Source organism: Falco punctatus, assembly GCF_963210335.1.
Source record: "Falco punctatus genome assembly, chromosome: 4".
Lineage (NCBI taxonomy): Eukaryota > Metazoa > Chordata > Aves > Falconiformes > Falconidae > Falco > Falco punctatus.
Genome location: NC_137583.1, coordinates 72032570 through 72058172, shown reverse-complemented (window position 1 = coordinate 72058172; position 25603 = coordinate 72032570). Strand labels below are relative to the sequence as shown.

Genomic DNA, 25603 nt, shown 5'->3' with positions numbered 1-25603 from the left:
GACTCCCATGCAGCTAGAGGAAGAAACTTTAAATTTACAAAGACTTGCTTGAATGTCTTACTTAAGAGTCTGCTGAATTTCAAAGCATGCTCCAAACAATATAGAAAACGTAAATTTTTCACTTGCCCTCTTAAGACATACTAAGCCTTTTGGAGAAATTCTTTAAATCTAATGCAGAAGTGTAAAGTTTTCTAGTATTTGTATATGGGTGAAATAGAAATATAAACTAGCTCTATATTCAGTGGATTACATTTATCTTTTTGTTTTCCTTTGAATCCTAGTATTTTTTATTATTATTATTATTATTATTATTTTTCCAAATAGTTTTCCGTTATTAAATTCAGAAAAATACACATTCAGGAGAATTTGGTTCCACATTACCACAGGGGTAATGGCCTTTATTTAATGAGTATTTATAGCTCTCAAAAGGGACATGGTTTTAAAATTTTACTCCCATAGTTGACCTGTGAACTGCTATTAAAAGATGTATTTGAGTCAATGAAATGACTGAGTGAGAGTAAAGGAGTATTACATAAGTCCCAGGAGCATTAAAGAAATCAGTGGGGATACTGTGAAATACAGTACTAGTCAGGAAAGAAAGGAAGATTAACTTTTATGGCAGCCTTGCTTCCCAGAGCAAGATAATTTGTATTTATATTTCCTGAACTGAATGCAGAACATGAGACAGCACTTTCCTATTTTTTTGACATTGTTTCAAACAGGGTTGTTGCAGGTCTGATTTTGACCCCATGACATAAAGCATATCTCCAAGTAAACTGAGACTGAGACAATGATTAAATAGAAATAAGTCAGTTTTCAGTGGAAGCATCATTTCTCAGAAGATGTTTACATAAAGGGGACAAAATAAATATGCTGTAGATAAGGGCAGACACCATTCAGTGCATTTTATTTTCTCAGATGAGTACATTAGGAAGTTATTTCAGTCTTCTTAACTCTAAGTTATTGGAAGAATTTAATTTGTTGTATTTTTATACTGCAACCAGATTTAAACATTCATTCCAGAGACTTGGTGAGCTGGAATAATACATTTGGACACTCTCTGAAGGAAAAAAATTATATTTGGAAGAATGGTTAAAGAATCACCCTTGTTTTTTTGAATCTTGCTCATGAAGAGGTTCATCAGAGGATTTATAATTTAAAATCATCGTGTTTCTAGAAACACATATAAGATAAATTGTTCGTACGTGATTTATTAAGCATTTTTTAATTTAAATTCTTTGAGAACTTGACCTTTTTCTCCCTTAGGAGATGAGGACAATGAGCAGAAAAGGATCAGTGTGACTAAAGCCAAGATAGTGCCTGGTTAGAAAACTGAGGAGGTTGAAAGATTCATATAACAGGATGCATACTGAATTGCTGAAGCAACACGGTATCGTAACTTTGCACCTGGAATCACAAGCCCTGCCTCTCAGGGCTAATACCACTAACCTTTTTTCTATCTCAGCACATCACCATGTTGCACAATGTGACATAGATGAAAAATGCACTTTCGGTCTCCTCTGCACTGCACAATTCTCCAGTGTTGTTTCACTGAACTCATTCCCCAAATGAGAGGTCTCTTGGAGTGATTTAGATTATTGATTTGTCTTCCCATAATCTCACAGAATGACTGTGCTTGCATCACTGTTTGTTAGTATATGAGGCTTTGAGGCATATCCGGGATCTTTGCAGGTCAGATTTATTTTTCTCTTTTCTAGCACTTTTCAGGGCAGACATTCAACAGTGAAAGTTGTGATATAAGTGTGTCTCAGGGCAGAGTTCTTTTAAGGATCATAGAGCTTCTGTTTAATGATTTTTACTGAAGCAACAGACATCAAAATCAAGTCTTTTTTATATAGCAGCTGTGAAACAGACATTTTTATGAAGACAAAAGGGCTTTGTCTAAATGATAGAGGTGTAGCCTTGAGCTTTGAGCATTTTTGTTAGTTTTTCATATCTCTTTGTCTAAATAGATACATTCAGAAATTTAATTAACGTATCTTTTTTGAAAAGAAAATAAATAATGAAGCCTGTAACCTGGTGCCTGCTGATACCTTTTAGAAAGCATATAGCATTGATCAGACCAAGACAGTATCTAATTTTCCTGATCAACAACTCCACTTGGAAAAAACACACTGATCATTTCTAGGAGTTCCATTTAACTTCAGAGGAGGTGGAAGATCTTTCTTTTTCCCCCCTTTTCCTTTCTTATCTTTTTTTTTTTACACACCAAGACCCCTTGGTCTCCCACTGAGAAAAGTATCTTCCATTTGTCAAAGACAAACTGAACTGAGCAGATATTATACTAGCAAAACTTCAGCAAGAACCAATGTAGCACTAGCACTCATTGTATAACATTAATTTGTTTCCAGTTTTATTCTCCTTTAATGCAGCTTTTATTTTTAATTCACAGTTCATTTTTAGTGTCTTGGAGATGTACTCGTTTCTGGTAGTCTTTGATCTTTACTGGCTTGCAGCATCAAAGCTGTAGTGTGCTTAAAAATCAATAAAGGGTCTTAACATGAAGAGTCTAATTTTTATGTTTCCAGAATTTTGGGGGGGTTTGGCTCTCAGCTTTGAATCCACAGTAGCTTCAGAAAAAGGAGTTGTTTCTGTATTTGCTGTAAATTATTTCACAAAGATGGAAGTATCTGATTCCAATTCATTTCATGCAAGTCAGACTGGGTATTTTTTAATACCTGTATTTATGACTGCAATAATCTCTTAAGTGTATTTGTTTGTAGGTTGACTGCATTGCATTAGGTAATGGTGAATCAAATGAAAGATGAAAGGCTGCTTTAAGTAGAATTGTCTTGTCATTGCATGCACTGACATCCAACATGGTAGCAAAAAGCAGAAAGTTTGCGTCAGACCGATAGTGTCAATACAGTGGTAGCTTTGAAAGACTTCAGTTCATTCCACTAACTAACTTACCATGGAGACAAATCTTTACATAACCTGGTAACTTCATGTTGCTTGCCTATGAGAGGGTCATTGCAGCTTAGAGGTGAATAGCCTGCAGACTCATGGAAACCTCATAGTCCATTCATAGAAGTTTCTTACCTGGGTTTTTAGACTCTTAATTCTTTCAACAGGCCTTTATGTTCAGCCACACATCTCAGGTTGTCCAGCTACGCTCAGCTCTTCCCACCCTACCTCATTGGTTTTGTAACTTGTTCCTGCAGTCTTTGCCAGGCCATATCTGCAAAATTAAAAGAAAATAAGGAGCCCATATAAGGAATTTTAGTACTACTCCTAAGACTGAAGAAACCATGTTGATGTGATTTTCTATTTGAATTAATGAGGTAATGAGAGATGATACTGTAGTGCTACTAAAATCAGGAATTAAGACAATCAATTGCATTAAGTTGCTGGAATACATGGGTGTAATTGTATGGTCTGTAGAGTATATTGGATTTTGCCTTTAGCAGGAGCACTAAAAGAAGGAAAAGACCACTAAAATTTGTGTTTCTTATCTCCCACACATCAGTTTAGTTGATGTTCTTAATCTATCTGTGATAATTTTTCTGTAGCTCTAGGAGATTTAGATGACATGGAAAGTTTTCAAAGGCTAATGCAAATGAAAAAAAAAAAACAACAAACAACCCAACTTTTATTATAAAAATGGATCTTTTGGAATTAACAGATAAAGTCAATTATTTAATCTTGGATTGGGTCCGGCTGAGCCCTACAGCAGCTCTCACAGTGCTGTGCTTGTGTTGGTAGCTGGAGAGGTGGCAATAACGCACCAGTGTTTTGACTTCTGCTGGGTAGTAATGGCACAGCACCAAGGCTGTCTCTCCAACATTCTCCCTGCCCTCTCACCAGTAGGCTGGGGTTGGGCAAGATCTGGAGAGGGGACATAGACAGGACAACTGACCCAAAGTGACCGGTGGGATATTCCATACCATATGACATCTGCTCAGATATAAAAGCTAAGAGAAATGAGGAGGAAGGGGGAGCATTTGCTATTTATTACACTTGTCTTCTGGAGCAACCACCTACATGTACTGAAGCTCTGCTTCCCGGGAAGTGGCCAATCATTGCCTGCTAATGAGAAGTAGAGAATAATGTCTTTTGTTTTCCTTCGTTTCCACATGTACAGCTTTTGCTGTTGCTTCATTAAACTGCCTTTATCTTGACCCACAAGTTGTGGGCTTTTTTTCAACTTATTTTCTCCCTGCCCTGCTCTCCTGAGGAGTGGAGTGATAGAGCAGCTTGGTGGGACCTGGCATCCAGCCAAGGCCAACCCACCACAAATCTTTAGTTGTGATGCTGGGCTCTAATGTGGACCAGGAGTAACTAGGTGTGGTCAAAATATGAGGATTTTCTTAGAAGAATTGTGGTCTTGTTTTCTAAAGAGAGTGAGGACACAAAAAAATCCCCACAACCTACCAAACAAACAAAAAACCCCAACCAAACAAACCAACCTTGAGACTGTATCTATCAAAAAATCATGTGGATGCTTTTCAGATTTTAATAATAAATGAAAACTATAAGACCAATTTTTTTTTGCTTAAATTTCAAATCATAAAAGTGAAAAAAAAATTCTTAGAATGGGAAACTTGCTATGAAAATTTTGTTTCTTGGACAGAAGTCACTGAATAAAAATGCAGTGAAATATTTTAACTAGTTTTAATTCTAACACTCATAATAACAGGAAGACAATCAAAAGCATGGAGAATAAAAGAGTGAAAATAACCTTATTTTTATTTCCTTGCAAAATCATCTGTTTTCTATAAACCGCTAAATGTCACCATTCATTTCTCATTATAATGACAGGGGAAAGTTTGGTACCACAGGTGCCATTTTATGATTAATAATTATGAGTATTTTTTGGATGTCAATTGTTCTTCTCATTGACATCTAAGAAGAGACAGCTGTTGTAGAAAGGTTGTATGAAACCACAGTGGAGACACGCTAATGCAATTGTACAACACCATTGAACTTATACAGCTAACTTCTCTTTTTTTTGAAAACTGTGTTTTCTTGTTTGAAATTATAGTGAAATGGACCAGGCATTCAGGATTTGGCTGAACCAATAAATCCAGGCATTTGAAGCATCTTTCAGCTTTTAAATAATTTGCTTAGTCTTGTTTTCTGTACATTTATACCATCTAATTTAGGTGGCTAAAAATATTACTTGTTCTATTAAGTTTTGGTATGATAGCTACTCTACCATTTATCCAATGAAAATCTGCAGCCTGTATTTAGGTGTTATTTGGTCTTCCCCTCAGCTGCTCACTGTTGCCTGCCACTCCTTCCACTGAATAGCGCAACTTGGTATCTTACTGTTTTCTAGTTTAATTTGGTTTGATCTGTATGGGAGAAAAGGGTCTTTAAATAAGAGTTTCCAATGTAATCCAGAAGAGACAGTATTGAAATTTTGACACATGAACCATCTAATTCATTTCATTGATCAGCGAACAGAAGAAGACTCTCATTATTTATGACATGGAAATGCTCATTAGATTTGAAGGATTCTGCTATGCATTACATTATTCTGAGCATTTTGACAGTGTGATTCAGTTCAGCATTGTGTTCAATGGAGTTCAGAGGGACTATGTTACCAAAAAGTTTATCAGCAGTCACAACGTTATTTAGGTGGATTTCCATCCGTTTAGCACTTCATATACCAGCTGTGTTCGTAAGTGTTACAAAAGGAATGAGAGGGTTTTTTTTTTCCAGCCTACCCGTGCAAAGAGTGTGTGGGCTATGGAAAGGAATTAACAACTAATGATGATCCCCCCAACTCACTAGCCGCACATTTTTAACTTTAGATTTTGCCTTAATCAATAGTATAGTCCATTTAAATTAGCATACCTGGAATTCAATCTCTGTACAGTCTTTATGCAGTTTCCTCCTTCCAAGTGGTGCTGAGATTTATTGAACAGAGAAGTGAAGTGTTTCTTCGGGTGTGACTTGAAATCTCTTGATAACAGTGATGCAGTAAGATAAGACTGTTCTCTTAAAGAGAACAACTGACTTGAAAATACCGATCTTAAAGAGTTAAGTCTTTCAGCTTGGAAAGCAAATGTTACTGTGTGTAGCTGAAGAACCTGAGTGGTCTGGTGTATAGTATCCAAATAATAGTATCCAAAGAAGTTGTGGTCAGCTGAGGAAGAAAGGTATAGGAGACCATGTAGCAAGGCAAAAGAAGGCACATCATAATAAATGTTACTTAAAATACCTTAAAGCATACTATCTAGTTCATACTTTCTGTGTATGCCAATCTAAAGGCTACAGATCTTACAGTGGCACATATAGGATGCCATTGCTATAGAAACTTCCTAGACTTCATCTTAAAATATCCCTTTCACTACAGACATGATGAGACTGAATTTCTGCTATAGGAGGGGTGGGAAAGATATGTTCTGCCACAGATCTCTTAGAGTTCTCTCAGTTGTTTGGTCACTAAGTGATTATATTTTTCCTTTGATTTGCCTTTTTTAATATTACAATGTCTCCTTGGTTCACACAAAAAGATTTATATTCTTCTGATAATCAGGCCTATGCTTATTTGCTCTAGGGAATAAATCCATTTAGAAAACACAGACATAACTTCTACACTGCCTGTGAAATCTAGAGAAAAACTGAAGTGGAAATGGGAAATTGAGGTTATTACATCTACTGAAACTATAAAGCAGAAGTGGACTATGTAACAGTTGCTGCACTAGGAATAAATGGAAGGTTATCTGAGAGATTTTCACTGAAAACCAAAAAATTAATGGAAGAGAAAAAATGCCAGTGACTTTCCTGTTAAACCTTAGTTTTATATGTATTTGTTTGACAGGTTGCAAATTATTGCAAATTATTACAAATTCTCTTTTACGTATTTGAAGTGTGGCTGCTGTTTGTTCTCATGGTTTTCAGACCTATCATTTTACCTTAATGTAGGCAAATTATTTCTATGTTACCACAGGAAAGATATCTTAGAAAGAGATCTCTGCGCTTGCTCCAGCATGTAGATTTCTTTTCGAAGAAACATGTTAAGATCACAAGACCTGTCATTAAATTGTCATTTGTCCCAATGTGGATGACATTCCTGTTACTTAAAGTCACAGATGCTTCCAGCGGAGCCACTGCAGTGGTCACCCTAGCCTCTTGTTGACGGTGGGGTTTTACTCACTATGTCAATGGAAGCCTTGAATATGATTTATCTCATTCTAAAGAAAGCATCTGTAAGAGGAAAGGTGGCTGTTGCTTTCAATATAGCTCCCGGTAGGCATGTAACTGTATGTAGTAACATTTACTTGGCAATATTGGGTACATTCAGTAATGTCACTGGATAAATATTTGAATTTGGATATTTCGGTAAATATTTTTGGATATTTACATACATATTTAATATCTGTGCTGGCAATGCAAACACCAAGTTCTCATAAGTCTGTTTGCAGATTTTTATCTTCTACTTCCCTATCTTACTGAAGGGAATCTTACTGAGGTGTTTTAATATAATAAGATCTGTCAGTTATGAGAGCCCTCAATTTGTAGAGAATATTTTAAAATGTGTTGTGTATTTCATAACTACAAATGAAAAATTTAAATCAGTATCTGGTTCCTTGGCATTCTCTAAGAAATAAATAATTGTATCCATCGGATATTATAGAGACAGGACTTGAGAATTCTTCTTAAAGATGTCTCTTTGCTCAGGATCAAGTCAGTGAAGCTTAAAAATACCTAATCGATCTTTGACTGTATAAAGAACTTCCTATTTTTTTCAGCCTTAGTGTTTTGAGTTCTCTGAATCTGTCCAGTTTTTCTAATATCCCAGAGGACCTGTTCTATATTTCTACAAGCCAAAAGCTACAATCTAATTGAAAAGAACATTCTATTAGAATACAAATAGGCTGTAAAAGTAAATGTCACAAAGAAAGAATTACAGTTATATCCCAGTGAACCTCTCACTACATCGAAGTAGGGATGACACCTGACTGACAGTAATCACTCCTTTATGCATCTGAAAAAGCATAAGATACTCTTCAATGATTAATAGGGAATATTCATGTCAGTCATTGTCCTGCAGACTTGTCACTTCGAAGAAGTGACAGATGAAATATTTAGTAAAATCTTGGAAGTTTAAATGTCACTGTGCAAGAATTAAGAATTGCTATTGCTAGTCTTAAGAACTATTACTAGTCTTACAATTTTATCATACTGCCCTAACAGGATCTTACTTTTTTTTTTAAAAAAAAAAAAAAAAAAGTATGTTTAAGGCAGATGTATGTATTTGTTTTCTCCTTTTTTTTTTTTTTTATTTTTTTTATTTTTCTCTCAACAGAATCCCTGTAGAGGTATGTTTTCCCACTCTTTACATTGTTTCATATACAGAATCAAAGTGGTATTTGAGGTAGATTGCTAAATTGAAATACTGAATAAAACAAAGAAAATCTCTGAAAGATTCCAAATGTTTTGTTCAACTGAATTAGCTTTTCCTTGGGGCTTTTAGTTTTCAAGGCAGCTGTAATGGTAATGCTTTAATTCTTCATGAGCAAAACTTCACATTTTGAAGAGCTGAGAGGACTTTCACAGAGACTGATTTCATAATTCCTACCTCATGGGACTGATTTTGTAAACACTGACACTATGAATAGAAAAATGCTTCTGGCTTTAACCACTAACTGTCAAAGTTTCAGAGAAGAAAAGTTAGTCCCACCAGCACAGCTTCTGCTTGCCCACTGTGTCACTCAAGCAGGACTTTGATCCATGTGGTTGATTAGAGTAAGGTGCTCCACTTCCGAGCACGTTTCTTGTCCAGGGCTGGCCACATGCAGTAATAAATTTTTCCAAGATAAGATGTGCCAAAGAGTAAGCTAATTTTAGTCCCATTGCCTGAAAAGTTTGAAATTCAATTAAATATTGAGTAAGTGTCCAAACTGGTAGATACTTATCTGAGTCAAGCAATTTATCAATCTTTCCATGTACTTTGTGTTAAACACCAATTCAGTGTGCGAACATCTAGACCAGATTAATTTCTTTCATTTTTGGGAGTGAGAGATATATTTTCTTTCTGTTTCAGTGCCCACAGAGAAAAATGACAAAGTCTCATTTTTTATGCAGCTCATGTATACTTTCTGTCCTAGCTGAAAGTTTTTAAAGACAATGAAAACGTCAAACACCTTTACATCATCTGACTTACTTCAGACAGTGTGCATTAATAGATAGGCACAGGCATACATGAAAAGAAAGGTGCTTCACTATCGTCCTAAAAAAAACATCCTGGACAAATACACATTGGCAGCATCTGGTGTGATCTGTGGTCCTGAGATGTGAGTTTTGCCCATGTCCCAGTTTCACCATGTCTTCCCAAGGCATGCAGGGGGGCTGTGCCAAGCCAGGTCCCTCCCTGGTGGGTGCTCCGAGGTCAGGATGCAAAATGGGTGTCATTACTGCTTCTGCAGTTATTAGAGGTATGCAGCTCCTATTTAGACAAGTTTGTGTTCCTTCTCTCATTCCATACCCCAAGTGATAAAGGATAATATTAAGCAGCATGGGGGAGATGATCTAATGTATGACTCTTAAAGGATAAGGAGTGGTAAGAGTTAGCAACACTATTTTGAAGTTCTTTCATTTTACGCTTAAGATGTATAGAAGATGTGTTAGAGTTAAAGCTGCTTAATAAAAAGCTGAAATTTAATATCTGATTTTGCCTCACATCTTCAAATATGATATTCAGAGTATTCTCTGTAGGAGGAAAAACATGACAGATTTGAGGTTATCTCATTTCTGCAAATGTCTTTTCATGATCTTTATTCATAAACTGTTTTTTACATCTCTTACTCTATATGTTCTGCATTTGTTTAGGCAGTCAGTGTAAGTAAAGGTTTGACTTTGGCAGCAGGCTGGCCAGCTTGGTGAGGCAGGCTTTAAACTGAAGGACTTGGGGTAGAGGTGTTCAAAGTGGCGATACTCATGCGATCACATTCAACAGGGAAATAAACCAGGCCAACCAGAGCAGTGATATATGTTCCTTAGCTACTTCCCAAGATGAGTACCAGAAGGTCAGCCTCCTCAAGGATGTGTGTGGTTATGGTTGATCCTTTTGCACACCTGTGTGCTCGATTCCCTCTCTGAATTGCCTGTACATCAATCCACGCAGAATGGGGAATAAACAGGAAGAATTAGAGATCTGTGTGCGGTCGCAGGGCCATGATCTCATTGCAATTACAGAAACATGGTAGGATACCTCACATGACTGGAATGCTGAGTACTTTTTAGGAAAGACAGGCCAGCAAGGAGAGGTGGTGGAGTTGGTCTTTATGTGAGGGAGCAACTGGAATGTATTGGGCTCTCCCTTGGGTGCATGCAGAACGAGTCAAGAGCTTGTGGGTAAAGATTAAGGGGCAGAGCAACATGGGGGATACTGTTGTGGGTGTTTTCTACAGGCCACCTGATCAGGAAGAGGAAGTCAATGAGACCTTTTACAATATGAGGTAGCTTCACAGTTACAGGCCCTGATTCTCCTGGAGGACTTCAACCTTCCTGATATCTGTTGGAAAGACAACTCAGCTAGCCTCATGCAGTCCAGGAGGTTCCTGCAGAGCATTGTTGATGGCTTCTTGATGCAGGTGGTGGAGGAGACAGTGAGACAAGGTGTGCTTTTAGACTTTGTACTCACAAAAAAAGAAGGACTGGTTGGGGCTGTGAAGTTTGGCGGCAGCCTTGGCTGCAGTGACAATAAGATGGTGGGGTTCAGGATTCTGTATGGAGGAACAATGGCAATGAGTAGGATTGAAACCCTGGGCTTCAGGAGAGCTAAGTTTGACCTCTTCCAGAACCTACCTGAAGGAATCCCATGGGTTAGGACTCTAGAAGGTAGGGGTGTCCAAAAGAGCTGGCTGATATTCAAGCATCACTTCCTCTAATGTCAGGATAAGTACATCCCTATGAGTGAAAAATCAAACGAAGGGGGCAGAAAGCCTGCATGATGGGTAAGGAGCTTCTGTCAGACCTCAAACAGAATAAGGAAGTTTACAGGATGTGGAAAAAGGGACAGGCCACTTGGTAAAATATAGAGATGTTGTCAGAACATACAGCGAGATGACGAGGAAGGCTAAAGTCCATTTGGAATTAAATCTGGTGAGGGACATCAAGGACAAGAACGGCTTCTTCAAGTGCATTGCCAGGAAAAGAATGATTAGCAAAAATGTGGGCCCACTGCTGAATGAGGTGGATGCCCTGGTGACAAAGTCTATACAGAAGACAGAGTTAGTGAATGCCACCTTTGTTTCAGTCTTCACTGCCAAGGCTGGCCCTCCAGTTTCCCAGACCCTGGAGGCAAGAGAGAAATTCTGGAGAAAGGAAGAATTTCACTTGGTTGAGGAGGATCATTTTAGAGATCACTTAAGCAAACTTGACATTGACAAATTCACGGGTCTCAATGGGATGCAACCCCAAGTGCTGAGGAAGCTGGCAGATGTTATTACTAAGCCACACTCCATCATCTTTGAACGGTCATGGAGGTCACTTTGGAGGAAGTGGACAACCAATGCCACTCCAATCTTCAAAAAGGGCAAGAACGAGGATCCACGCAACTACAGGCTGGTCAGCTTCACCTTCATCCCTGGAAAGGTGATGGAACAGCTCATCCTGGAGGTCATCTCTAAGCATGTGGAGGAAAACAATGTTATCAGAAGTAGTCAGCATGGATTCACCGAGGGGAAACCATGCCTGACCAACCTGATAGCCTAATGACTGGCTGAGTAGATGAGGGGAGAGCAGTGGATGTTGTCTACCTTGATCTCAGCAAGGCTTTTGACACATGACATCCCAATACATAAGCTCAGGAAGTGTGGGATGGATGAGTGGACAGTGAGGTGGACTGAGAACTGGCTGAACGGCGGAGCTCAGAGTCTTGTGATCAGCCACACAGAGTCTGGCTGGAGGCCTGTAGCCAGCGGTGTGCCCCACAGGTCAGTACTGGGTCCAGTCCTGTTCAACTTATTCAGCAGGGACCTGGATGAAGGGACAGAGTGTACCCTTGGAAGGTCGCTGATGTTAGAAAGCTGGGAGGAGTGGCTGATGCACCAGGAGGCTGCGCTGCCATTCAGCGAGACCTGGGCAGGCTGGAGAGCTGGGTGGCAGTGAACTTAATGAAGTTCAACAAGAGCAAATGTAGGATCCTGCATGTGGGGAGAAGTAACTCCACGCACCAGTGCAGGCTGGGGCTGACCTGCTGGAAGGCAGCTCTGCCAAGAAGGACCTGGGAGTGCTGGAGAACAGCAAGGTGCCCGTGAGCCAGCAGCATGCCCTTGTGGCCAAGAAGGCCAATGGTACCCTGGGGGGCATTAAGCAGAAGTGTAGCCAGCAGGTGGAAGGAGATGATCCTTCTCCTCTACTCTGCTCTGGTGAGGCCACATCTGCAGTATTGTGTCCAGTTCTGAGCTCCCCAGTTGAGGAGAGACAGGGAACCGCTGGAGAGGGTCCAGCAGAGGGCTGTGAAGATGATGAGGGGACTGGAGCGTGTCCCTAATGAGGAAAGGCTGAGAGAGCTGGGCCGGTTCAGCCTGCAGAAGAGAAGGCTGAGAGGGGATCCTACTGACGCATACAAGTATCTTAAGGGCAGGTGTCTAGAGGACAGGGCCAGGCTCTTTTCAGTGGTGCCCAGTGACAGGACAAGGGGCAACGGGCACAAACTGCAGCACAGGGAGTTCCACCTGAATGTGAGGAAGCACTTCTTGACTTTGAGGGTGACAGCACTGGAACAGGCTGCCCAGAGAGGCTGTGGAGTCTCCTTCTCTGGGGACATTGCAAACTTGCCTGGATGTGATCCTTTGCAACCTGGTCTAGGTGAGCCTGCTTTAGCAGACCTCCAGAGGGCCCTTCCAACCCTGAGCATTCTGAGATTCTGTGGCTTTTATTTTATAATCCAAGGAATGTAGCATTACACAACATTTAGCACACTGTCCTTACATTTGGCATTATGGAGGGTTATAGCAGTTGTCCAGAGTCTTCCTAGAATTTTTGCAAGTGTGATTATTTCTCTTGCAAGCTTTGGTTTTCCAGAAAATGACAGTTGTCTCAAGTCTAAGATGGGTACAGTCTGAGGAGACTTGTAAAACATGAGTAAAACAAAGCTGTGACAAGGTCTGAGACAAAATGGAACTAAGCTGCTTGAAATGCTCATGGTCTTAAAAAATGGCTTTGATGCTTATCGTTACTCAGTCTTAGTGGTAGAACGGAAGGGAAAATATGAAAACCAAGCAATCACAATTGTATCCCTTAAGCTACCTAGAAACCAAATTCAAACATAGGTGGATTATACTAGGAAATGAATAAGACATTTTTGCGTTTGAGGAGAAAGCAGGGCTGGAAGGGCTAGGAAATGAAGGCAGGATGAAGTAGTACAACGTACCTAATGAATCCTCTTTTACAAAGAGCAGAAGTTTTATTTCTCTGGTCTAATTGGTAAGGATAGTGTACGGAATGAAAATGTGTTTTAAGAGCCTAAGCACATAAAAGAATATTTGAGAGAAAGACTATCACAGGTATGTAGAAAGATGCAAACAAGAAAGGAAAGAGTTTGCTTGGTTATAAATGAAAGCTGTCTATAATGAAATTTCATAGATTTAATAGTTGTGACAGTATAAATCCAAGTTTTAAGGTGATACTCACAGAATAATTCAAAGAAAACTAGTAAAGTATTCTTGTCTTCCTAGTATACGCTGCTTTTCCAAAATAAGAATTTTAAAAGTATAACTTCAGCTTTGCTAATGAGCAACTTAATTGTTGTGCCTTGAAATGCCTATCTTCTTGAAACAAAACCCTGTCTTCAGATGAATTATCAGTTGTTTTTTATCAGTGTTTTTGAAGCTGGCTTTTCTCAACTCAGCACTTAGAGCAATTAAGAACCAAGAGTCTATTTAGCTCCTACAAGTATTAGAAGTGCTGCATGCATGAGAGGGTGAGCTGTTTATGCCTTCTGATGCTCTGAAGGAATTCACTATGAGATTCCAGAATTCAAAACCTGGTGCATTTAAAAAAAGGAATTTTATCAGTGGTATAAGTTTATTTATTGAGTTTGTTCATTAGAATGCATGTTCCTTGCTGAAATACATACTACTTTATTACAGTGATGTTAATTTTGGAAATGAAAATTGGGGAAAAGATACTTCTGAGAGTGAAAATCATCTTAATGCTTTACACAAAGGAGGAAATGAAAGGGATGGATGGATGGGCTTTGTCATTAACTCTTATTATGAAAACCTGCTGAGACTAATACATGCAGATTGTCTAATAAGAGGCTTGAAGGCTGAAATATCAGTGTTTCATCTTGCTGTTTTCCTTCTTTCTGTAATGCACTGTGAAAATGAAATTATGTGATTTTGTAAGTTATCCTTAAAAATAAAGCCAATTTTTCATGCATACTAATGTACTTAGTCAGTATACATTTTGCCTGGATCAAGTAATTTCTTAAAGATACCATTTGATCAGCTTGATGACTTTTTTCCAAGTGTTTTTTAAAGAAGGCAGAGACATACTTGTCTAGTGTTTCTTGTTCCTGTCAAAATATAACTGAAAAATTAGAGAGAAACTTGTTTTTAATGTATTCTTTTCAGTGCTGAGAATCATGAATCTTCATTGAAGCCATTGGAACTTAAGTAAGCTCATCACTTTCAGCAGCAAATACCTAAAGTAAAACTCGCCCTATTGCATACTCATTAGTAACATTTTCCTGTCTTTTGAGACCATTACTCTGTAGATTGTTGCAGTGCTGTTACCTGATTTGTTGTTGTTGTTGTTGTTTCTTCTTTTATTTTTACCTCCATTTGCTGAGTATTTCACAATCCTGTGGCATGCATCCCTTAGCATCCCTCAGTTTAGTGATGGAAAGGTTAATTTCAAGTTTAAAAACTCTCCCTACGTTGGAATTGTTTCTATTTGTCTCTCTCAGAGATATTCTAGGTGGACTTAATAATTTTGGAATTATATGTTTAATGTAGAGCTTCAACATTCAGATAATTAGCAGTATTTTTCTAAATGTAATGATAATATTAATCACAAGTCTCTTTGGGTTATTTAATAGGAGAGACAAATTTTCAAAGCAGTAGCTAAGGGCAGAGTAGTAAATGACTACTGCTGTGCCCAGATTTTCCAACATGACCATCAACTTGTACAAATGCTTTATTTGGTTTGTTTGCATGCACAATAACCAGCCTTACACTTAACATACAGAGTATGTGTCTTTCTCTAAAATAAAGTAGCCTGTCAAAGCTGACATGAGTTATTGTAACTAGCACTGTTATAAAGCGCTGCTGAACTGTTTGCATTGAATTGTTACCAGTCTGGTGATTGACAGTGTGACAGGGGACACACATGCTCATTCATAACTCACATTTTCATGACCTTATTGTCTGCTTTCATTTTTCTTCATGTCACCATAAGAAAAGAAGAAATGAAGAAAAAAAGGGGGGGGGGGGGGGGGGGGAAGAAAACAGAAAAGAGGAAAAGAAAAAAAATAATTTACTATTCAAATCTCGGGTGAATTCTTTGACTCAATTAATTTTAATGATTTGATACCGTATACAGATTTATCTGATATAGAGCTTTTTTTGTTTGAAAGGAATGTAAGGTCAAACTTTGAAGGGTTCAGTTACTGTTTTCAAATAATCTAAGTAATATTCTTTTAGGAAGTTAAATTTTAAGTGAAAATCAGTGAGAAATGAAAAAAAGATAGAATCTGTCATGTGCTCTGAAAATAACTTTAGGTAAAGAAGACACAATAACTACATCTTTTTCTTTTAAGATAAAAGAGTCTGCTCTACAGCATTAGTCTTCAGTTTTATTGCATTTTAATATGCTTGCTTTTTTTTTTCTTCCCCCAAGCTTTGTAGGAAAGACTTAATCATAGGAACTGAGATCTTTAAAAATAAGCAAGTATTCTGTGTACTGCAGTGTTGAGGTCGCAACAGCACAAAACTATAAGGAAGGTGCTTGGAACCTTCTGAAAATAGAACTTACTCTCAAGCAATGAAACTTGAAGTAGATAGATTATATTAGAAATTCCAGCAAAGATATTCACTGTTGTATAATTTGGAAAAATACAGCTTCATAGAAAAGGTCTTTAAAATATGAGCAAATGTGGAAAAGCCATGACTTTTTCTTCCTTCCACCTCCTGTTTCTTTGATGTACCTGTAAAACTGCAGGACTGCACTCCACTCCTTGTTGAGTAAAAGCAGGAAGCGGGGAAGGAACATGCCTCATCATTGGATATTTCAGCAAACTACTTTTCAAACTTACTCAGTTTGAAAGGCTGTAATGATGATATGTAAATCAAGGGAAGTAAATCTTTGTTAAAACCAAGTTTATTAGTTAATTTCATTTGCACACCATAAAAACATGCTTTATTCTAAACCAAGAAGAAACAGCCTGAAAAGTAAACTGCCCTCCTGAAATACTCTTGTGAAACAGAGGGATTACCATCCGTCAAAAGCTAGAGAAATGAGCACTGACAGTTAAAGTCACATTATGCTCGTTCTGTGCTTTGCATAACACATATCCTGTTTTAAAAATTCTGAATGATGACAGCTTGCCAGGAAGATACTGTTTTCAAAGGAACCTGAAAGCATAGGAGAAAAGCTTTTTCCTAACAGTTTAAAAAAGTATGTAGAAAGGGTCTGACTTCTCTGGAAAGTCTGAAGGGTGCAACAGGAAGAGAAGCCTTTTGTAACAAGGTATCTCAAAAGTCTTTTTATGGTATTGATAATAAACAGTTAATGTTTTTTGAAGAATCATTTGAAAATATTCTGCTCTGATTAAAAAGCCCTCAAGAGTATTTATTTGAAGAGTCCAGGAATATTTAGCAAATGTTGTTATTGCCTCCATCCATTTGGTAAGCTTGGCTTCATTTCCTGTGGCTCTGCTGAAATAAATAAATATCAGATGCAAAGGGAACCTGGGAAACATTTTGAACCCTGATCAGAACACGAACAGAAGAGGTGCAGATCAAGAACAAAATCTGGGTTTCATTGCTGTTTCACCGCAGATGTAACAAGGCAGATTGCCTCATAGTGGAACCTTTATAATCGCATCTGGAATACGTAGTGTATTCCTCTGACAGAGAGTGTTTTCATAAAGTTTCTTTGCAACATCTTGTAATGGAAAATTGCAAAATCTTCTTGCCTGCTTTGGATTCCATTCCTAATATCATTCTGACTGTGTTAGAAATATAGCCTTGAGAAGAATGGTGGTCTCTGCTGTGTAAGAAAAATATTAAACAAGGCCACAAAATAAAAAGAAATTCTAAGACATAAAGATAGCCTTCTCTTCCCTTTATTGTTAGTATTGCTAGGTGCATTAATGAGGTTGTTGAGCCAAATATGATCTACTTTCCCCCTGAAGTTCTCAGAAGATAATTTATAAACACTTTAGATCATTCTTCAGATGAACACAAGCATGAAGAAGATTCTGAATTGCAATGTAATGAAATCATTAAGAAATAATTCCCCTCAGACTGTCAGAAGATAAATAAAAAAGTCCTTTGAATATGAATAGGATTTTTCCAATATGGCTAGGTATATAGACAGTACAGATCTAAACAAGTTATGGTTGTCTTAGAAGTAACTCTGCCATTTTCTGAGAGTGTTTATTGCTTAGCATGATGGGACAGTGGAAGACCAGGACCCACTGCTACAAGTCAATGGAAAAACATGCCCTTTACGGTTAAGTTTTACCTAATGATGGCTCACCACCCCAGCTTGACCTTCAACTATATTCAACCTATAACGGGCAGTGACATGCAATTAATAATAACTTTTAAGAGCCTTACATGAAAAAAAAACCTTTTACATCTGTTTTTAGTGCTCTTGGTGTGTGTTTTTGGATGAAAGGAAACTTTGTTAGCCGATCTGTCGATAACATTGGACTTTCAGAATTTCTCAGGTTGAGTTAAGGGCATTATAAAGTACAGAATTACAAAACAGGTTGTAAAAATTATGTTCTTTGGAACTTTCCAGAGGTGTTGCCCAGCAGCATTCTGCACTAATAAATAGTGAATGATATATTATGAAGAAATAAAAACTATGTTCCAAGGAACTTTCTAGAGGTGTTGCCCAGCAGCAGTCTGCACTAATAAATAGTGAACAACATACTATGAAGAAATAAGTCAAAAGTAGAAATACACATAATAAACTAGCAGGTGTTCTTCTATTGTAGGCCGTGGTAGACTTGCCCTGTAAAGCCTATGGATATGACCAACAAATAATCCTTTGTAACTGTTTTTGTCTGCACCAAGATTAGGTGATCATTAGGCCTATTGAGACTGCTGAGTCCCTCCCTTCCCACTGTTCTGGGATGGAAGAAATAATTCCAGTCTTGACCTGTGGGGAGGACAGTATTGATAAATTGGACTGAATTTCTCTCTTTTCTGCTATAGGCAGAGGTTTATGCTACCATGTTAGCTTGTTTGATAGCAAAATAACTTTTTGTCTGTCAGGAGGTATAACTGGGCAACATGGCTGTTTCATTTTTCATCTGCAGAAACATTTGGACTATGCTGGCTGCTCTGATTGTGTTTGCATAATGAAACTTCTGCCTGCTCTTGTGATGATCTGCAACTTGTTTCCTTCTAGGAATTTGTAGTGGTTCCCTCTATTTGCATAAGGAAAACATCTGAGATCCCAAGAATTATTATAATACTTGGAATTTTTACTGATAGTTCAGTGCTGTAATGTTGCCTCCTGAAATACTCATTATTGAAGTGCTAATTAAGTGTTAGGTGTTGTAACTGAAATATTGACAGGTATATGCACATACAAAGATGGATTTTTGAAAGGACACACTAATTCACTGACTTTTCAAAGAAGCTGTGAAATGCTATTATTGGTCATGGCTGAGAGTCACAGAGCTTCAACCAGACCTTAACTGTTGGCAAGGTTTTTTTCTAGACTTCACTTGCAAAGGAAGGAAAAATATTTACAGAGTCCTTTTCCCAGAAGAGGGATGGGGCTCAGGAGGAAACAGGGTTTTGTACATTTGAATATGTAATAAATGGGCAGTGTATCATGAGTTAGACCAGCAAAGGGAGGAACTTCCTGATAATAATGAATAAAAGATAAAGCTGGGACAATGGTATAAAAGGCACTTTTAAATTGTTTATTTTGGTATTATAGGTAGAATTCAGCTACGGAAGGCAAAATCAGTTCACTGAGAGGCAAAGTAGTCTAGAGAATGGGCTATACAGATCATAAAGCAAGAGCTGGATGAAGGCCTTTAGCAGTCCTCAACCTCTGAGATGACAACTTCTGATTTTTAGCTTATAATGTCTTTTCAGATGCCATGCAGAAAGTTTACAAAATATTAATATAGACTGCAAAAGAATTTAGAAGGATTTTAATGCTCATAAAATTAAGTGGCATGCAGATTGTGGGGCTGTTCACAAGTCATGAAATGAAACATAAGGTAGAAAGGTTATTTCACCTACATTTCCCATCAGCTGAGGAAGACACCTACAGAAAGATACTGAAGATTTTAGTCTGAACAGAAAAAAGATCTGGTGGTTGTAATATGTTAGCAGGGATGTGTCATTGTTACCATTTTGCTGTCTAATGAGATATCTTGATTAAAAAATAGATTTTGAGCAAGTTCTTTAGGGCAAAAAATACTTTGCTTGTGCATTCTGTGTCAGTGAGAACTGAGACCCTTCTCTTTCAAAGACTTGCATATATGTAATGGACAAAAATTATGATCCTTTCATAGTTCAGAACTACAATTTAACCTTTTGTTTGGAAAGATAAGTGTTTTTCCTTTCATGTACATGGGCTTCTGGATGGTAGTTTTTCATGGAATACCCACTTTGACTGAGGATAGCAGGCTGATGGTTTAAGTGATGCAAGAATCTTTGTCACTCTGCTTAGCTGAGGTACAAATGCAGGCAATAAGAGGATACAAATAGGAAACTGGATGATGTGTGTTTAGGAATGTAAGGTAGGGTGGGGGGTGAACAGATCAGAACTGGAAGGCAGGCCAAGGCAAATGTAATGAGACACAAGGAAGGTAATGTGGCTTTGATAGAAAAGTGTTGGTGTGAGGAAAAGAGACACTAGGATTGCGTGCAAATAAATGTAGCAAAGAAGGATATGGGGAGCCTGTGGTATGACGTTTACAAAGCAGAAAAGGGCTATATTTTTATTTTTTTTAGCCAAGGCCCACATGCAGCTAAATTCCTGCAGGGTAACTGGAAAATGGGATTTCCACCCTGAGTAACAGCCAGCATAGCCACCCGCCCTGCACACAGGCATTACTGATACTGTCTGCCAAAGCCACAGATCTTAACCATTTTTTATGCCTGTTGAAGCATAGAGTTAAACTGGGCCTTTAGCCACCAGCCCAGGTTGAAGAGCAATCTAAGCACTCGGTATGAGTATGTATCAGTAGAAGAATAGCCTCATAACAACAGAAAGAAAGGTGACTCTGTGACCTCCAAGCTCCTCTACACTGAGACACGTTTCTTCTGGTTGTCATATATCTCTTTTGCATATCTCTCTCTTACATATCTCTCTTTTACATTAATACATGTATATGAGAGTGAAAAAGATCAAAGAATTTCTGGATACAATGGGCAGGTCAAAGCACAGACTGATTTATTCCCCCCCCCCCCCCCAAGGCCATATTTGTGTCTGGTTTAGAAGCAAACGCATTCCAAAGATATGAAAGAAATGCCAAAGGACCAGACAGATTAAATGGCAGGAGAATGCAGAAAACAAAACAATAATTCATGAAATGGAATCTGCAAAGCTTACAAATGATGATCCCCTCTCATGCCAAGTATGTATCCAGAAGTATATACCTTACACCTCTTAGCCAGGCCAGCTCCACTGCCTGGGCCTGGGGAGGGCAAGGGAGAGACAAGCAGGAAGCTTGACTCACTTTCCCACCTCTTCCTTGGCTGTTTCATGCAGACAATGTGCAGGGATTGTGTTTTTGAAGGGACTTTTCACTCTGGATTAGAACATCCTTCATGCAGTTAGGTAGGGGATGAGGTTGCTTTTCGTTTTGTAAGCATAGCTGTAGCTAGGTGCATGAAAAATCAGCCTTTCACACACTGTGAAATGCTTCTGTTGTATAGGAACTGCTACCAGTGAACCCAGACAGGAAAAGAAATGTCCCTCTCTTCTGTGCTTTATTTGTATATCACATTCAAGAATTTGTAAGTGCAAGATGATTGTCATTTCTGTTGCAAAGTTTCTATCTGAAAAAGAATCTTCCTAGCAAACAGTATTAAAGTGTCTCACTGTGGAAAAAACATGCCTCAGTTCCTGTAACTACATAAAGATTTGGTAGTTGATGGCAATGATACCATATAGAAATTGATTGCTACAACGTTTTAATGTGGATATTTCTAAAGAAATATGTGATCAATATTTCTTGTTACTTGCAGCATCCTTTAGTCAAAAATCAATGTGATAAATGATACAAGTCTGAACAGAACATCATGTAATATAATGTGAAAACAATCAAAATCAGGCTGACAATAGACATGAGGCTTATATTCTGGTTAACTGTGCCACACTTAACATTTCCAGATTTTATAGAAATATTTATCTCTGTACAGTTTAAGAAGCTCCACTGACTTACATACATCCAAACTTAAACACATGTCCTTTTTTTATAGGCTTGGGGCTTAACGTTGGGATAGATGCAAGTTTTGAATTTTTCTGTCTCACTTAAATGCTTGGAAGTAGAGGAATTCCCTTATCATTTAGTAGTATTATTATTGCCCACTTCATTTTAAGTCTCCTAAATTCACCACTAATATACAGGACTGAGCTACTTTTGTAAAATTAGTAATTTCTTACAAATAAAGTTTGGGGAATTTTCCCATTCCAAAGAGTTCTCAAGGGCAGACATAAGAGGTTCCAGATACAACAAATAGATATTTTTTTTTAAAAAAAAAAAAAAGTGTTTTCTTCTAAGTTTTGTTTTTGTATTCCATGTTGGAGGTACTAAAGCCAAATATAACTCATTGTAACCATCGTAACTATCCATTTTATTCATGTCATGGATAGATGGAAGATGTTTGCAGACTAAACAAGTTGCCCCAATAATACGTAATACTCTTTTGGAGGTTATTTAAAAAATACCAGAATCAGTGGAGTAGATATTGTTGAGTTACTGAAATAACTAAGTTAAATTGTTGACTACATATTTGATGACCAGGAATAATATGAGTAAAGTTAAGATAGATTTGCCAAACTGTTTTATCACTGTTAAAATCATCGATTACTGGATCTTCTCATTTTGAGCTCAGTGTTAACATACAGAGTCTTCTTCACTGTGTTTCCAGGTTGAAATGTAAGTGGAAGTTTTAGAAAGGGTCTCACACTCATTCTGATTCCAGTCCCCCTTAAGTGCATTGATTATAGGCCTGAAAGGGGCTTCTTCACTGGGTGGGTGGTTGGTCACTGGAACAGCTTCTCCAGGGAAGCGGTCATAGCACCAAGCCTGTCGGAGTTCAAGGAGGATCTGGACGACACTCTTAGTCATACGGTTTAGTTTTAGGTAGTGCTGCAAGGAGCAGGGAGTTGGATTTGATGATCCTCAGGGGTCCCTTCCAACTTGAGATAGACTGTGATTCTGTGAGTCTGTTAAAAGAGTGGATCTCTGTCATGATGGCACACAGAGTCAGGGGTTGCACTGGGAGAAACACACCGAGAAAATCATAACCAGTTGTCAGCAGCTGTGGAATTAGTGGTGCAAAGCACCAGTGAGGTCCTGTTATATTATTTTCTCTGTAATGGACTGTGTCATTTGCTTTAAACTAATGAGAAATATCTGAAGACGCAATGCCTAAACTTGTCTCTGTAGATGCTTGTGTGCTTAGTCTACAGTGATTCACAGAGGGCTGCTATCACCACTGCTCCCAACAGCATTAGTAGTGTGCAGCAATGGAGTTGTTCAGCTGAATATTTATGACTGTACATGCAGTTATGGAGACCCTTCCCTGTGGTTTTTTTCCATTTTAGCAATTGAACACAAAGTTGCCATTGTTCTCAACTAACTGCTTTACAATTAAGGATGCTGTTCCAGAACACCATTGTCAAGCCATACTTCAGTAATTCTGTGTTTTGGGAGGTCTGAGGATCTCCTTCTAACAGGTAGCAACAATTCTGTGAGTTCCCCGATTCAGAAACAACTAATACAATATTTTTGTGCATGCTTGTCTGCACTCATCTACTCAGAATACACTGTCTACAATAATCTTATATAAAGATTGATTTTCTCATCATAAATATGCATAGGATGATCTTATTAACATAAATCTCATCTAACAGGTTCACCATGTATAAAGAAATGTAATTAATTTTTTTCCCTGCCTATTTTTACTGTTGTCTCTATTTTCCTTAGATTTTGCTTGTTCATGTACTGCTTTATTAGAAGCTTTGTTATTAGAACCTTTCTTAAAACCCTTGCATTACATTTAGCTGTTTGACGCATCACACAGTGTTTTTATTAACCCTAGCTGGAGTACTAATGAATTTTGATAAGAAAAGGCTAGCAAAAAAATCTAATTTACAATTTGGATGATTAGTCACACAACCATAAAGAAAAATAAATTTTGACATATATGAAACTTTTGCAAATATTTACTTTTTGTGCCATCATATAGATGTGACATCCATTCACAGCAATTGAAACTGGTGAATCTGCATTCTAATACTACTACTATAAAATGAAGCATGTTGTTTGCTGCTGACTTGCCAGTTAGGTCAATATGATTGTATATTTAAAGAAAAGCTTTAAAATATATTAGCATATTTTAAAGTCAGAGTCATCCTACTTGCCTTCAAATATACTACACTAAAAATGATTATCTTATATTTCTTAGGTTTTCCTCCCTTGTATTACTGTTGTCACAACTTTTTAAAGATTCTACATATCTGATACCCTAATTTTAAAACTGTAGTCTAACCTTGCATCCAGTAATATATTCTAAACACAAAGAAAGATTTTCAGTATTATGTAAAGTTAAATACGACTCTACCAAAATGGACTGCTTTGGAGTTCAATCATACACATAGTAATTTCTTTACTGAGAAACCATCTACTATTGATGCTTATGTGATTTGTATGGTAATAATCTAATTTTGCTGCTTTTCCTGTTATCCTAGCAAAGTGTATGTTTACCATTTCTTGACAAAACTTAAGGGGTGTCTTTCAGTGTTCTGTATTTTTGTTGTTTGGGTTTTGTTTTTTGGGGTTTTTTTTTCCCAAAACCTGGTATTTCATAATCCATATTTACATGTATTTTACTATGTATATTTTATTCAAACTTCAGACTGATGATGGGATTGTGAAAATATGGAGTGAATCAGGAAATCATGCTGATGAGTGGAACAAAGTCGAGTTACATTTGGGGAAACTGAGGAATTTTGAAGTTATCTTTGAAGGCATACGTACCAGAGACCTAGGAGGAGGAGCAGCAATAGATGACATAGAGTTCAACAATTGCACCACAAGTAAGTTCAAGAGGGAAGTTTCTAGCATCTAGAGGGATGTTAACGGAGATGTAGGATGTTCTTTCTTGTTTTTAAATACATCGTGATTTTACTGTTTTCATCATAATGTCAGTTATGAAATAAGCATTAAGCATCATAAAATCAGTTATGAATGTTTTTGCTCTTACAATTTCAATACCACTACTCATACAGAAAGTCTTTTAGTAGTGCAGAGCTTGCACCCTAAATTATTGCAGATAAATCCAAGCAATGCTTGAGGTTTTGTTTCTTTGATTTATTTGGTTTTGAGAAAGAACTTTCCTTCCTTAATTCATTAGTAAGTTCTTGAGTGTCTGATTTTGTATATAATCATTGCATATAAATTATGTGAGATTACATCACATGAAGCCTGTGGTCTCCCTGCTTTATCGTAAAGGCACTTGTCATAAAAATGAGTTGAAACTACAAATGAATTACAGTCACTACTCCTTTTTCCAACTCAGTTCAAATGTTAAGGCCAGCAAAGTAAAGAAATCCTCTGACTCCTTCACAGAGTACTCACTGAATTAATCCTTTTGTGGATATAGGCTAAAATAGGAACAGAGTTTCCCTTTAAAAAAGGGAAGATAAAAACTATGGTTTTATGGAAGATCATGGCTTCCATCAAGAAAGGATGTGGTCTTCATCCCTGGTAGGGAACATGGTGACACAATATAAGTGGATTTGTTGAGTCAGTCAGTCATTACTGATGCCATATATCAACACTTTGAATTTTGGGAAAGTTATGTGGACAAGCTTTAATCTCCTGCCATGGTGTGGATGCCCATTATCAGGTGGAACATGGAAAGTGCACTTCTGGAGAGCATCTTTTGATCTAGTTTCATCTGAAAAATGCAGGTTTTGCATTCAGAAATTGCTCTGTGATGTAAATCAAAGGATGGAAACTGGATACAACTTGGGACTTATCAGAACTGCACTTTCATTAAAATTCTCACGCAGATATACCCTTAAAGGCCCTTCCAGGCACATGAACACTAGTGATTTCCTTGCGCTTTTTCTAAGTGTTTCATTGTCCCCATTGCTATGTATATAGTTATTCTCCAAAGACAAGGGTACATGGATAAGGATGCCCTGGTAGTAGATGGGAGGTCAACATTCCCCTATCAAC

General features: G+C 37.7%; 1 protein-coding gene across 1 annotated transcript in view; it reads left to right on the top strand.

Annotated features, from left to right (window-relative positions):
- MALRD1 (MAM and LDL receptor class A domain containing 1) overlaps positions 1–25603 on the top strand; it is a 298926-nt gene that overhangs the window by 157297 nt on the left and 116026 nt on the right. Inside the window, exon 28 of the mRNA XM_080382356.1 lies at positions 24276–24456. Coding sequence (XP_080238482.1) covers positions 24276–24456 — 181 coding nt within the window. The remainder of the gene's footprint in view (positions 1–24275; positions 24457–25603) is intronic.